Source organism: Spodoptera frugiperda, chromosome 25 (assembly GCF_023101765.2).
Source record: "Spodoptera frugiperda isolate SF20-4 chromosome 25, AGI-APGP_CSIRO_Sfru_2.0, whole genome shotgun sequence".
NCBI lineage: Eukaryota > Metazoa > Arthropoda > Insecta > Lepidoptera > Noctuidae > Spodoptera > Spodoptera frugiperda.
Genome location: NC_064236.1, coordinates 15,842,289 through 15,855,435, shown reverse-complemented (window position 1 = coordinate 15,855,435; position 13,147 = coordinate 15,842,289). Strand labels below are relative to the sequence as shown.

Below are 13,147 nucleotides of genomic sequence, written 5' to 3'. Positions count from 1 at the left end.
GTGTCTCGCGTGGATCCCTGTTTCGGTACACGACGGGTTAAAGCCATAAGTCGAGCTGGCAACGTGTTAAATTCAGTGGAATTCCAATCAATACGCAAAGCCTACAGTTACCAAGATATCATGAAACTGCGAGAGTGCAGCTGGGATAAGGAGTAAGAGATGAACTAGTATCGTGGATATAAGTATGTAGGGAATAGTTTCCGATCGTTATTCATAGTGCCAGTTACTAAGAAAGCATAAGGGCGAAGAACCGTACATTAAATTGCGCACACTAATGTCCACGTGCAGTAGTGGTAAATAACTTCACTTTCCATGTAGCACGGGAACGAAAGAGAAAGTTTCCATCGACCCTGAGACTCAAATATACCGCATTCATAGGACTCACTGTCTGGTTTTGAATTCCCAGTACAACTACATGAGCAACACGTGATTTACGTGTAGAGCCTATTATTTTTAATACAAAAATGCTTCATATTTTCATTTATCAGTTATTTTGGTGGGTATAAAAAATTGCGTACCTCATAAAATCTACGAAGACAGGTTCTTTATCTAGCATCATCTTCTTATATTCTGTCCCGAGCACCTCTTCAGTGATATCATACATAGCTTTGTTGAACCACTCCTTGTCCTTTTCATGAGTGAATCGGTCGGAAAATACCCTCGAGAATTCGTGTTTCCACAAAAGCATCAAACATTTTTCAGACTCTATTACTGTAGGTAGTGTCCCCACCATACCTTGCCATACTCTAGAGAGGTCCCTCAAAGAGAACACATAGTGAAACTTGGCAGGTGTAGGCAGCAAGTTAGCTCTAGTCCTCGCCCAGAGTTCCCTCGTCAAAGGTATAACTTTCTTTATGAGCGACCTGACTTCGGCAGCAAAACCTCGTTTTGCGTTATAGTGACCTTCACCAATGACTTTGAAGATTTTATCAATTGAATCATTATTTGGCAATGGACAGTTGAATATAGAAAATTGACGTTTCAATCGAGCTGGGATGTCGTTTCTTCCACCACCTGGGAAAAACAAATATAAAATTACTTAAGCAAGAAAATAACCAAATAAAAAAACTGTTTCTAGAAATGTTTAACATACCAGGTTGACCCATAGCAGCAAGAAACAGTATATCTATGACAGTAGTGAAATCACCGGGTTTCTCAAGGCTATAAAAACCATTCATACTCATAGTCTGTCTTACAATTTCATTTGTTATTTGATCACCCCATTCATTTATCTGCGGTAAGTTTATGTCATCTATAAAAACTAACATTTTCTTCCCACCAGGAGGCCCAAACGTCATGCCACTACGTTTTTCTACGTAGCTCTCTATAGTTTTTTGGAACTGATAAGGGCTTGTGGCTGATGAAAAGTTAAACGAGCGTCCAATAAATTGTTCTGGGTTGCAATTTTTCATATAAGCCTTCATCATCACAGTTTTTGCAGAACCTTGCTCCCCTAACAAAAGCACTGCTTTTCCTTGTTTAGCGATACAGTGGATCAAGTAATTAATTCTAACATTATCGACGATTGGAACAAGAATGCTCGCGTAGTCAGGTGTTGCTGTATCTGGATACTGGTAATGCATCATTAGATCATCCCACAGTTCCCACTTACCGGGATGTTTTACATAAAAATCAAAAACAATACATGGTTTATTGTTTGGATGTTTCGGGAAATCTAAATTTTCACTAAACTTTTTTCGCAAGTAACCATCAAATCGTGTTCTATCTTCAGTTTCTAGTAGAGATCCAAACCCCCAAATGAGACTAAATACATAAACTTTATGAAGGTGCTCGGGGGTGAATAATATGATTTCCTCGCCTTTGTCTTTTTCTTCCTCATCCTCGTCACCATTAAGCGACTTGTTACCTGAGGGGTCTTCAGATTCAACTATTTGTGGAGGCACTAATCCTTCTAGAAGGTTCAATATTTGTGCTATAATATTACTTTGAAGTACGCGCATGCTGAATGTGAGGTTTTGTGTGCACCATGTGTAGGTGATCGGGAATGTTTCTTCAAAAAGCGGAGTGTAAATTTCGTTCTCTCGAGGCGATCTAGTTTTGAGCCAAGCTCGCAGCACTGGAAATATAAAATGATTGTAATAAGTCCCACGAGTTTGGATTATGGCCATAAGATGTACACATACAATGAATCTATATATTAATACGTGATGCAAAAACTTTGGACCGCTATTTACGAAAATTGCGCGGACGTAGAAGCATAAAATTTGGTACACTTATAGTTTATGTGTAGGAGAAGTGAAGAACGCTAATATTTTTCAAAAATAATGCTTTTAAAGTACATTAAATCAATAAATAAAACATTACACACACATGCTCACATCTGATCGTATTTGACAAAACGTCAAAATCGATAGACATTGCGATGATATTGACGTCTCATATGAATAGAGTTTTATAAAAGAGTTTGTTTGAGTTTGAGTTAAATAAAAATTATCCTTGAACGTATGTTAAGTGGTATTGTAAATTAAATCATATATGGTTGAATTTCAACCACTAGGCGACCACTAGTATAATTAAATATGTTTATTACCTGGGTCCCACGTTAATCCTGAAGAACTCATGTACACCATGCCATTTCTAGAGACGGTAGCGGGAGACGCGTTATCAATATTTTCGGGTTCAAATATAATTTTTGAAGTCGGAGACATCGTTAGACGGTCACCGTTCGCCAAAGTTAAAGTCTTATTGTCATCAAGAACAGAGTTCAAATTTTCAATCCATATACTGTCAACCGGACCGTCTAACACTAACCAAATATGTTCTCCGGTACGAATTTTGAGTGTTTTACGCCACAGAGCTGAGAAAATTCCATCAGTCCAGTCATTTGTGGCGACATCTAACCGACCAAACATCTGCGCAGCTGTTATGGCTTTTGGGTTCATCCGCATTTCTCTGTAAATGCAAAATATGGTATGTTTAGAATAAAAACGTTTTGCACAGATTTATACAACTCAGTTTAATCTAAATAACTATTGCTTAAAAATATATTCTTAAAAACATCATCACATTGATGATGGTTCTAACACACGGTGGTGAATCGAATAGTTTAAAGAGTAACATCAGCTCACCTAACTCAAGAAATGCTTAAGTAGGTATAGCCAACTTTTTTGGGTCATTTAATGTCTAGAAATACTAAAATACATTGTAAGGTAACATGGTAAATCTCTTTTTAAACACAGTGCATGCCAATTCTGGTAATTGCCATATTTATCATTTAACACTTAAAACTTGCGGAAGTTATAAACATCAATATTGGTTTCAGCAAGCGTGCTGCCGGCTTCATGAATCATGGAATACTGAAAGGGACGGAAAGATAGCCTCATTCATTGGACCTATAAATAAAATATAGTGTTCAAGCGTTCATTCATAAATTTTCTGCTACTAATGTAGGTCAAACACTAGCAGAGCACATATTGACATCCCGCTCTCTCCAACGGTTGCAACAGTTTCATATGACCTTAAATGCAAGTGTGTTGAAACTTTTACTAGTGTGGGTAGCTTCATAGACTGAAAAGGTTTTAACATCCTAGCCTTTCTTACTTCCTAGTAACGTGCATTCTCACAATGCATTTTCACTGCACTTACAAACTCAAGACCATGACGACGACTACCAAAATACATTTCTTTAAGTAACGCTAATATTTTCTGTGTAAATTTACTAAATGTTTGTACTATCTTTTTCTAATGCCGACTTACGTCTCAGTATCAATTAACTTTCGATGAATAATGAAGTAACTAATAAGTCCAATCAATCACACTTTGTGTTAGTAGAACAACTATTCATTTTTAATCGATCAAGTGTACGTAGTATGTTTTAAATGTGAAAATGTAATATGAGAAAATTGTATGTTAAATATAAAAAGGCTAAAAGATATCAAGGAGCTACAAATGCGTAGCAGTAATAATCATTGCATTGGTTACGCCGTAGCTAAAAACTGTTACGTGTTATTCACCACGCTTTATTATTTATTAAGTATTGTATTTAATATTTCCTAGTTAATTTAAATAAATTGAATCAAAATTTAATCTACTTATTTATTATTATTACGTTAATAGGGTTATATATTAATTACATTAATATATACGAAATAATGAATTATAAAATTGGAACGTGAAAAAGCACAAAAATAAATCAACTAAGTATACCATACCATACCGTTACACAAACAAAGAGCAACAAAAAGAAAGATCATTTATACAGACTAGAGGCTTTCACCAAAACTTAGGTAAACACATTTAATATATTTATAATACTCATATATCAAGTACTAAGACAAATTTTATGCTACTTTCGAGATTTCATTAGCTAAAAATGTGGTAATATATCATGACTAAGTGTGGGAGAGCCATGCTTCGGCACGAATGGGCCGGCTCGACCGGAGTGATACCACGGCCTCACAGAAAACCGACGTGAAACAACGCTTGCGTTGTGTTTCGTTGTGTGAGTGAGGTTACCGGAGGCCCAATTCCCCCCTTCCCAATCTTCCCCATCCCCGATTCCCGAACAACAACCCTTAAATTCCTAACTCCCAAAAAGCCGGCAACGCACTTGTAACGCCTCTGGTGTTTCAAGTGTCCATGGGCGGCGGCGATTGCTTACCATCAGGTAATACGTCTGCTCGATTGCCGGCTTGTTCCATAAAAAAAAAAAAAAATGACTCAAATAATGAGAAAGTATAAGATACTAATAATAAAACTATTAACATTAAGCTTATACTGGTACTTCTCAGTACTTCTTCGCAAATCAGTTGAATGTAACAAGGAACTACTACACATTTGCGTTAATTTATGCATAAATGCACCTAAGACCAGGGTATCATCAACCAATAAGAGCTGAGTGGAACTCTGCTTTAAGACAACCAATATTTATTATTTACACAACAAAATCTAAATATACACAGATTGGCTATGACAAAACCTGTGGTTATACATAAAAATCAAGGATTAAACACTATTTTCAATTACAATAACCCGCAAACGCAAAGCTAGAAGACAGAAAAGGTGCAGATGAATTGCAGTCTTATATCATCGTAATACAGTTTATAAATGTATGTAGTAAATGTTGAATAATAAAACATCAATGCTATATTATTTAAGTACATTTAGTTATCATTTTTTGTTACAAAACGTTGTAAATGTGTCGATTTTTCTTTTTGAAACGAACCATGCAGTTTTCAAAACAATTAAGATGGGAGCTGTAGAAATAAACGTGGGTTGAGAATTACTATGAAACTTCATATATTTTTTATAGATTTATTTATTTCTTTTATCAATAGTGCCAATATCTTAGGTAAGTGTAATAATACCTACCACCATGAACAGTCGGTGAGAGTCTACTACTAGACTATGGACCTATATCGCAAAAGTGGGGTTTGCCTAAAACCTTTATGTTTAGTAAGCGGCTTGGAGACCCCTATTCAAAAAGATTAAGTTTATCAGAAAACGCTGCTGATCTTTGTTAAATATGTCGAACACAGAAAGATCAGGCATAGTGTTTTCTACACCCCTGTCTTCCCACGACATGCAAAACTTATACCTACCTACATACATGCAATAGTCTAGTTAAATGTTTCATTTCTCAGTTGCTCTTAGTGTTTCATGACTACCTGGTGCTGCACATTTCATAACGCCTGGACGGATCAATACTATGCCCAAAGCACGTGGGACGCTACTAGGATTACCATGACAACGATGCACTTTACGCCTGCGATCTACAGTCCTACTACTTCAATAAATGAAATATTATAACAAACACATATGCATACATACATATCGTTACGCCTGTCTTCCATTGGGATAGGAAGGGATGATTAAACGCCAAAGATTCTGCATAGGTACCTCTTTTTGCAGATGTGCTACATTCATCAATCTTTTGATGTATGCTCGTCAATTGAGACTGCTTTAACATTCTATAAATTAATACCATACAATGAAGTTCTTTCACGTTACGTCAGCACCCTATAATTGTGTGGATTTCTTTACATTATTTTAAACACATTACTCGTATTACAGATTATTTAAAAAATATTCGTATACTCTCTCTTTATTAAATTCCTGTAAAACTGGTTCACATAATTAATCTATATCTGTCTATATTTGCGTCGTCTTTTTTGTGTACTAAACGCATTGATAACAGGAAACGTACCCATCTCACTAGATGGAATCGATGGCAGTGACGGGATTCAGCACGCGGGTGTTATTTCTGCACTAATGCACCAAGTACTAGGATAGCAAAATTCAACAAGAATTAAATCAAAGTCGCATGTACTGATCACAGCACCTCGTCGCGTTTGGCGCGTGCCTCAAAGAACCATCAGACCACCACAGATGGTGCTCAGTAGGTTATGCTTGACCCGGAGCTGCGAACTACCTAGCGTGTTACCGGGGTTCCGGCTCGAAGAGCACGGGTAAGAGGTTTTTAGTCAGTAAGAGTCTGACACGCCTCACCCTAGGCGGGAGAGGTTAAAGGACGATATACCTCCCTCTCTCCCAAAAAACCAACTGACCAAGCGACACGCTTACATTAACCAAGACAAATAAAATACGAGTATATTTCCCATTAAAGTGGGCAAGGACAATAGAAAATAACATGTTACAATTCTGGCAAACAACTATTACCAGTTCATTTCCATACATCATTTATGAAATTGTGACAATATTCTTAACTGTATACGCTATGAATAGTAATAGAGAAAATTCTGTTTGAGTATTAAATTTAGTTTTACAACACACATACACATTAATCAACAGCTCGCAGCAGCCTATTGGCTACTGAACTTTGGGCGGTCTCTCCATTTGCCAATTTGCCATAAGTTCTACTTTTGGTTTGGGTGCGATATCGCAAGTTAAAATGTTCAAGTGATCAGAGAGCGCTGCTTGGCCTCGTTTAAAGTGTAGTCATCAGTCGGCTCTTGCGATTCCCGTTCCAATAATAGGGATGTACTCTACCTACATTGTCATCTAGTTATCACTTCTTTAATAAAAAAGTAGCGTATGCTCATTACATATATCAAGTTACAATATAATAAACGCTTGCTATGTGTGTAAACTTATTCTTCTTTCCTGTGTTAACCTGTTCCAGGTTACCTCTTAGTGCTACATGAAGACCTAGTACTGCACATTTCATACTAGCAGTTTGGATCAATACTATCTAAAGAGCACGTGGTTGGTTTGGTTGCTATGATACGGAAACGATGCACACAGATCGTCTGCAAGTTCAAGGTCTATAGCCGAGTTGGCAACGTTTAGGTAGGCTTACCACAGAAAACTAACTCGCAAATAAAAATATATCCAATATTTTTCTAGATGACACTACAAACGCTACACGATTCTAAATTATTCATGTTATTTTAATATGCTGGAATAAAACGCTCGTATGTTTTTATTAATATTTTTTACAATGTTGTATAGTAAGTTGTCTTTGAATAAATTATGGTTCAATATAATATGGGTAGGTACACTATGTATACACGTTTTAAAGTCTCTTCGTCAAAGCGCGCTTGCTTCGAGCCTAAGTCTATATAGAGCTGAAACGTAGCTCCTACGTCAGAATAGTGCAACCCTACGGTTTTATGCAATCCTAGTATTGAAAATTCTGTAACGTCTGTATGGATCAATAACTTTGCCTTCACCACGTGGCAAGCCTGCTGTGTTACCTTGACAGCGATGCACTTGGTGTAGGTCTAGACTTAATAAACAAAACACTGTAACCGAATAATGTTACTAAATAATGTTTACCTGGTAATTAATATTAAGTCCTGATTCACATGTAACACGGCAATATAATTACTCTGTAAGGTTAATTAACTAACACAACAGCAAAGTCAAGTCAAGTCCTGTAGTTTGGTTCCCACACATATTAATGCAAGCTTTTTTTATCTCATTTTCTCTATTCTGGTCTCTTAGATCCAACAAAGAACGGTGGGCGCTTGCGTGGTGCACTGAAGATTACACACATAAGTGTTTTTATGTAGGAGGAACAGGTACCAGATGCTCTTAGCTCTCATGGAAACCTAGTGCTGCAAATTCTCTAACTTCTAGATGGATCAATACTTCACTTTTGTGCACGTGGTGTGCAACAGCTGCGTTTCCTTGGCAACAATTCATTCAGCGTCAAACAGGCTCTAAACTAAATATTACCAACTTAAAGTAGACTTCCCATTTGTAATAACTACATTTAATTCCAATTTTGTTAATATCGAGTATTGTAAATATTATTAAAATGTATAATATAACGTATATTTTACTTGTTCTTCTAATTAAATACAAAAATACGGTAAATACGGTGGCGAATTCAGTAAGAGGGAGCAACATGCGCTCATCAACAAACACAATGTTTTAGTTTGTTTTTTTATTTAGAAGGAATGTAAGCGCATTCAAATACAGTTGGTATTAGTAGAGGGCAATAAAAATTTGTCCTCAGGCACATCCTGCTAATATAACGGCCTCAACGGTTTGACCTGTTGGCGTTACACAATTTCAGCGGTTTCAGGTTACATAGCAATTACTAGTGTATCTTTTCGCAGTTCGACGCGGTGACTATGAATATGATCCTCTAGAATGGTTTGTAACTAGTCTAGGTCCTTGTCAAACAGTGAGTAAGCCGAAAAACATTTAATTTAGCTAGCTAGTAGGTAATATATATTTGACCTATTTATTTATTTCAATTGCTTGTGATGTTTTCCCTCCTCTTAGGTAGGAACTGTATAAAGGCACACATTTCTTTACGCTAATACAATTTAATTAAAGTTAAAACGAGTCGTATCATTATTCCAGTTCTCACTAAAGCCTTGCACAACGCTAACCAGCGCTACCAAAAATGCTCAGTGCGCTTGCGTGAACCATTCGATATCCGCTTATATACGTGGTAGAATACTAGGAGTCCATCAACGCTACGAGGTGGTCTCGTGATATCAACATGTGACTAACTCTGCTTGACTGCCAAGCCATACCCTTCGTTATTTCATGGAATTTAAGTTCACTTTCGCTCACTTATTGTGAGCACATTATGACCTATTGTATAAGTTACATTTCGTATTATCGTCAATAAAACAGATTTATGACAATGAAAGGCAGTTTTCTTGGGGTTTTTGTGTGAATAATCACAAATTATGACTTAGAAATGAAACTTTATTAAATTACTAACATATTTCAAAGTTAATCTTCTAGTGAAAATGTGTAATTGCGTGTATAATAGCAAGTTAATAGACGCCGGTCCGTCGAAATTACAGTTTTGTCGCTGCCGTGCCACTTCGTAACAAAATTACTTTGATTATATGACATAAATTGTACTATGGATGACATAAAATTAGATTCAAATAGAAATAACAATATTTTCCAATAGTTACCGTTAAAATATATTGTTTATTTCTATATTTATTTTATCCTAAAAGTGGTTGCGGTAACTGTGCACCAACATTTTCTACACATGGCTGGCAATGCGACTAAATTATTATCGTTAAAAAAACTAATACTACCAGACCCATAACGGCAGTGTTTGATTTATTTACTTATTTTTAATTATAATTTTGATATTAAAAGGATACTGCGACTGTTAATAAATGTCGGTAAATGCGTTAGTAGTCCATTATAGACTCAATACTGTAACCATGGAAACGGACGTAGTATATCAAGCTTTAGGCCGCGTTTCCATTGACGCGGAGCGGGGCGGAGAAGAGCGGTGAAGAGCGGTGAAAAGTTGTCAGTGTTTCCACTGACGCGGAGCTGGGCGGAGAGGGGCGGAGAAGAGCGGTGAAAAATGGTCAGCGGAGTGGAGTGAGGCGGAGCGGAGCATACTTTTGGAATCATATTGAGAGATTGACCATGTCTAAATACAATAGACCCTTTATCGATCAAATATCGCAATCGATATTTTCATTTAGAGATTGTTTTTTTTTATATGATATATTAAACTAAATAAGATTTACAAATATAGTTAATTTTATAAACGATATTTCGACATGAAAATAAAACTAAAAGAAAGTATTTTCTCAATTGAAAGTTATGATTTACTTGAATATCAATTATCATTAACGACTATTTGAGTAACGACTGTTTAAGAAAATTTAAAACATCAATATAACATTGAAAATAAATATATTTTTGTTTGATAAGTAATTTGTTTCGTAGAAATCGATTTTAAGAAAATCGATAAACAACACCCTCACACACGCTACTTGGACATCCCTTTTTGGTTACTTCGTGAATCTTCGTGCTTATTCGACAATACTCGGTACTCGATTATATGTCTCTGTCACACGTTAGCATTGGCGTCGTGTTAGTGTCACTATCCTTGTCTTAAGTACAGTACAGTACCGCACCGCACTGCTCCGCACCGCCCCGCTGTCCTCCGCATAGCACCGCCCCGCTGCCCTCCGCACCGCATCGTCTCGCTTTATATTTTTATGAATATCCGCTCAGCTCTGCTCTGCCCCGCTCATGCTGATTCCATTGAAGCGGAGCGGAGATTTCGAGCATAGTGATTGGTCAATTCGTGCACCGCTAAGCTCTTCTCCGCCCCGCTCCGCTTCAATGGAAACGCGGCCTTATTCGTAGTATATCAAGTGGGATGGACCAACAGAGTATTGATCTATGCGGTGCTAGAAAATTCACAGTACCAGGTCAACAGTAAGTACTAAGAGAACTAAAGAATGCGATAAAACTAACTTTTCCTTATCCTACAAGGCCGTAAAGAACGAGACAGATTTCTGAATTACGATTATTATAACAATTAAATACGGTTAGTTGTGTTGGAATAAGTTGGTCGTAATTTTTTTTTAATCAGAAAATTACCTTCTTTTTGATGTCAAAAGACAATAAATAAAACCTATTTTGAATGACTAAATGTTGCGCTTCATACCTAGGTAGACCAGGAATGGTTGCCTATTAAGGTACTGTATGTTAGAAACTAACTCATATATATTATGATTTTACTTATAATTATTTGTTTGTTTGTTTACACAAGTCTCTACAAGAGGAATTGTCGTAATGTTTGCACTTTCGTTCGCAGTTAGGTTACGTCGCAGAATATTTAAAGAATGCAATTCCATCTCTTTTTGCCGAAGATTAGGTACATTAAGAACCAGCTAAATAAAATTCATAATTGAATACATTGTTTTGAAATGTTTCCTTCATACGTGTAGAATAAAAGCGTAGTTTGCAAATTTTAAATTTGCCGCTGCGTCATGTGCAAACTTTATTGAAAAGTTTGTTCTCAGCTACTAGGAGTTCATGCACTACATGGAGGTAAATAGTTCCAAACATTCGTGACGTATGGTTCGATGTTTCGTTATAATTACTACGTTGATAGTTTCTGAAGCAAACAGGTTACCTGTGCGGGTTCTCAATTTCAGTGAGAGCGCTCATGAGGGTTTGTATGCAAGTTGTCTTGCCGGCTCCCGGGGGCCCCAGCGTCATAATACCATGACGGACTCGCTGTGTCTCGTACAGCTGAAATATGTATTATTTTTGTTCAACTAATTGTATTGGCTATTTTACTTGAAAATTTATTTTTGCAGACTCTTGATTACAATTTTTATATACACACCTCTAAGTTTATAAAAATAATAAATATGCATTTAAAAAAACGTTACCTGCTTCTATCCTAACATTTTATTCTAAATAGTTTATCCTATAGTGAGCAGCCTCTTTGACCCTTATAATTAACAAGCTACAAAAGTACATTATAAAATATCGAAATGGTTAGGGTACCTGAATAATCTTCAATAACCAAGGCGGATGACAGATGAGGCCGAGTAAATTAACTTGCTTCTTAATTGCTTCCTCTAAGTCGTTATATGTGGTTTTCTCTAGAGCCTGGTTCGGGAACAAGTCTGCTACTAAAGATATAAAAAGAGGTTCATCTTCGTCTATCAGCTTGGAAAGATTCATATCTCGAAGGACTCTCATGACAATAGTACTCTCGTTGTCCTTATTATTGACTCGCTTCACTGCACCGAGGGTACGGAGTACGGAGAGAATATTACGGAGACCAAAGTCATAATGTACCTGGAATAGTTAGTGTTCCGTGTTATATAAAATTATCCTTAGCACCATTAAAAAACACATTATTCTTTTAAGCAAGGTTATTATAGTAGTACCTACTACAGTATATACATACAGTTGTGTTAAGTCAAGAAATCTTAAGTGGCGGACTGTGATATTGATTTTGTAATAATATATTTTTTTTTATTTATCATTTCCTTAAGCACAAGACGTCCACTGCTCCCTCAATGACTTTATTTATTTTTTCATAAGGATGGTCGCCAGGAGCCACAAGAGGTGTTATTGCACACGGATAAATTATACATAAGTTACTGTAACTCCATAGCTATAGCATATTTACAGTTACTGTAGCGTATTACAACTACTAGGATAGCATACGTTGCAAACAGGTGAAGTTTGTTCCTGAATTCATACACAGAGGGAACACACATCGTCGTTCTATGTGTGAGTAACATAAATCAACCAATCAAACTACTCTACGAGCCTTTTGTATGTATTCAAATTCATCTCTATCTCGATTCAGCAAACGTACATTGCGTAGAGCGAGCGACATTATTCGTTCCTCCATATTTTATTTTTAACAAACAACGTCATGCCTTTTATCACCGAAAGGGTAGACAGAGGTGCACATTACGGTACACCCACTTTTCACCATTTGTGTTATAAGTCGTCATGTAATAGTGGGTGAGCCTATTGGCATATACTGAGCACAATTCCAGACTTTTCGTTACTACTAAGATTATTTCGTGTTACTACTAAGATTATTTTCGAAATACCGAAAAAGGCCAACGACAATCGAATCGGGAATCGAACTCGAAACCCCTTGTTCGGTTCACTCGTGCAACGAGGCAGTCAATTTATTTGTGAAAATCATTTTATTTTTAACATTAAGTTTTCTCACGCACCTGTTTCGTCAATTGTTCTTCACACAGCTTGTAAAGCGTGTAGAATTTCCTGGCTAAAGTGATGTTTTCTAAGAAGCCACAAGACGCTAGCTTCACCCTGATGATAATCTGTCTGTCCGGTACCATCATAGCAACTGTACGGAATTGAATTTTTAAGTTTTCAGGTAACTCTTTGCGACCAGCGTATCCGGGGTTCTGAAGAAAAACAAAGTAACTTA

At 36.6% G+C, this 13,147-nt stretch overlaps 1 protein-coding gene across 3 annotated transcripts in view; it reads right to left on the bottom strand.

Annotated features, from left to right (window-relative positions):
• LOC118266371 (dynein axonemal heavy chain 5) overlaps positions 1-13,147 on the bottom strand; it is a 56,719-nt gene that overhangs the window by 14,178 nt on the left and 29,394 nt on the right. For all 3 annotated transcript variants that reach the window (XM_050703913.1, XM_050703914.1, XM_050703915.1), the window contains exons 18-23: positions 12,930-13,124; positions 11,731-12,027; positions 11,351-11,469; positions 2,552-2,913; positions 1,094-2,077; positions 519-1,014 (exon numbers count right to left, since the gene is read on the bottom strand). In XM_050703913.1, coding sequence (XP_050559870.1) covers positions 519-1,014; positions 1,094-2,077; positions 2,552-2,913; positions 11,351-11,469; positions 11,731-12,027; positions 12,930-13,124 — 2,453 coding nt within the window. The remainder of the gene's footprint in view (positions 1-518; positions 1,015-1,093; positions 2,078-2,551; positions 2,914-11,350; positions 11,470-11,730; positions 12,028-12,929; positions 13,125-13,147) is intronic.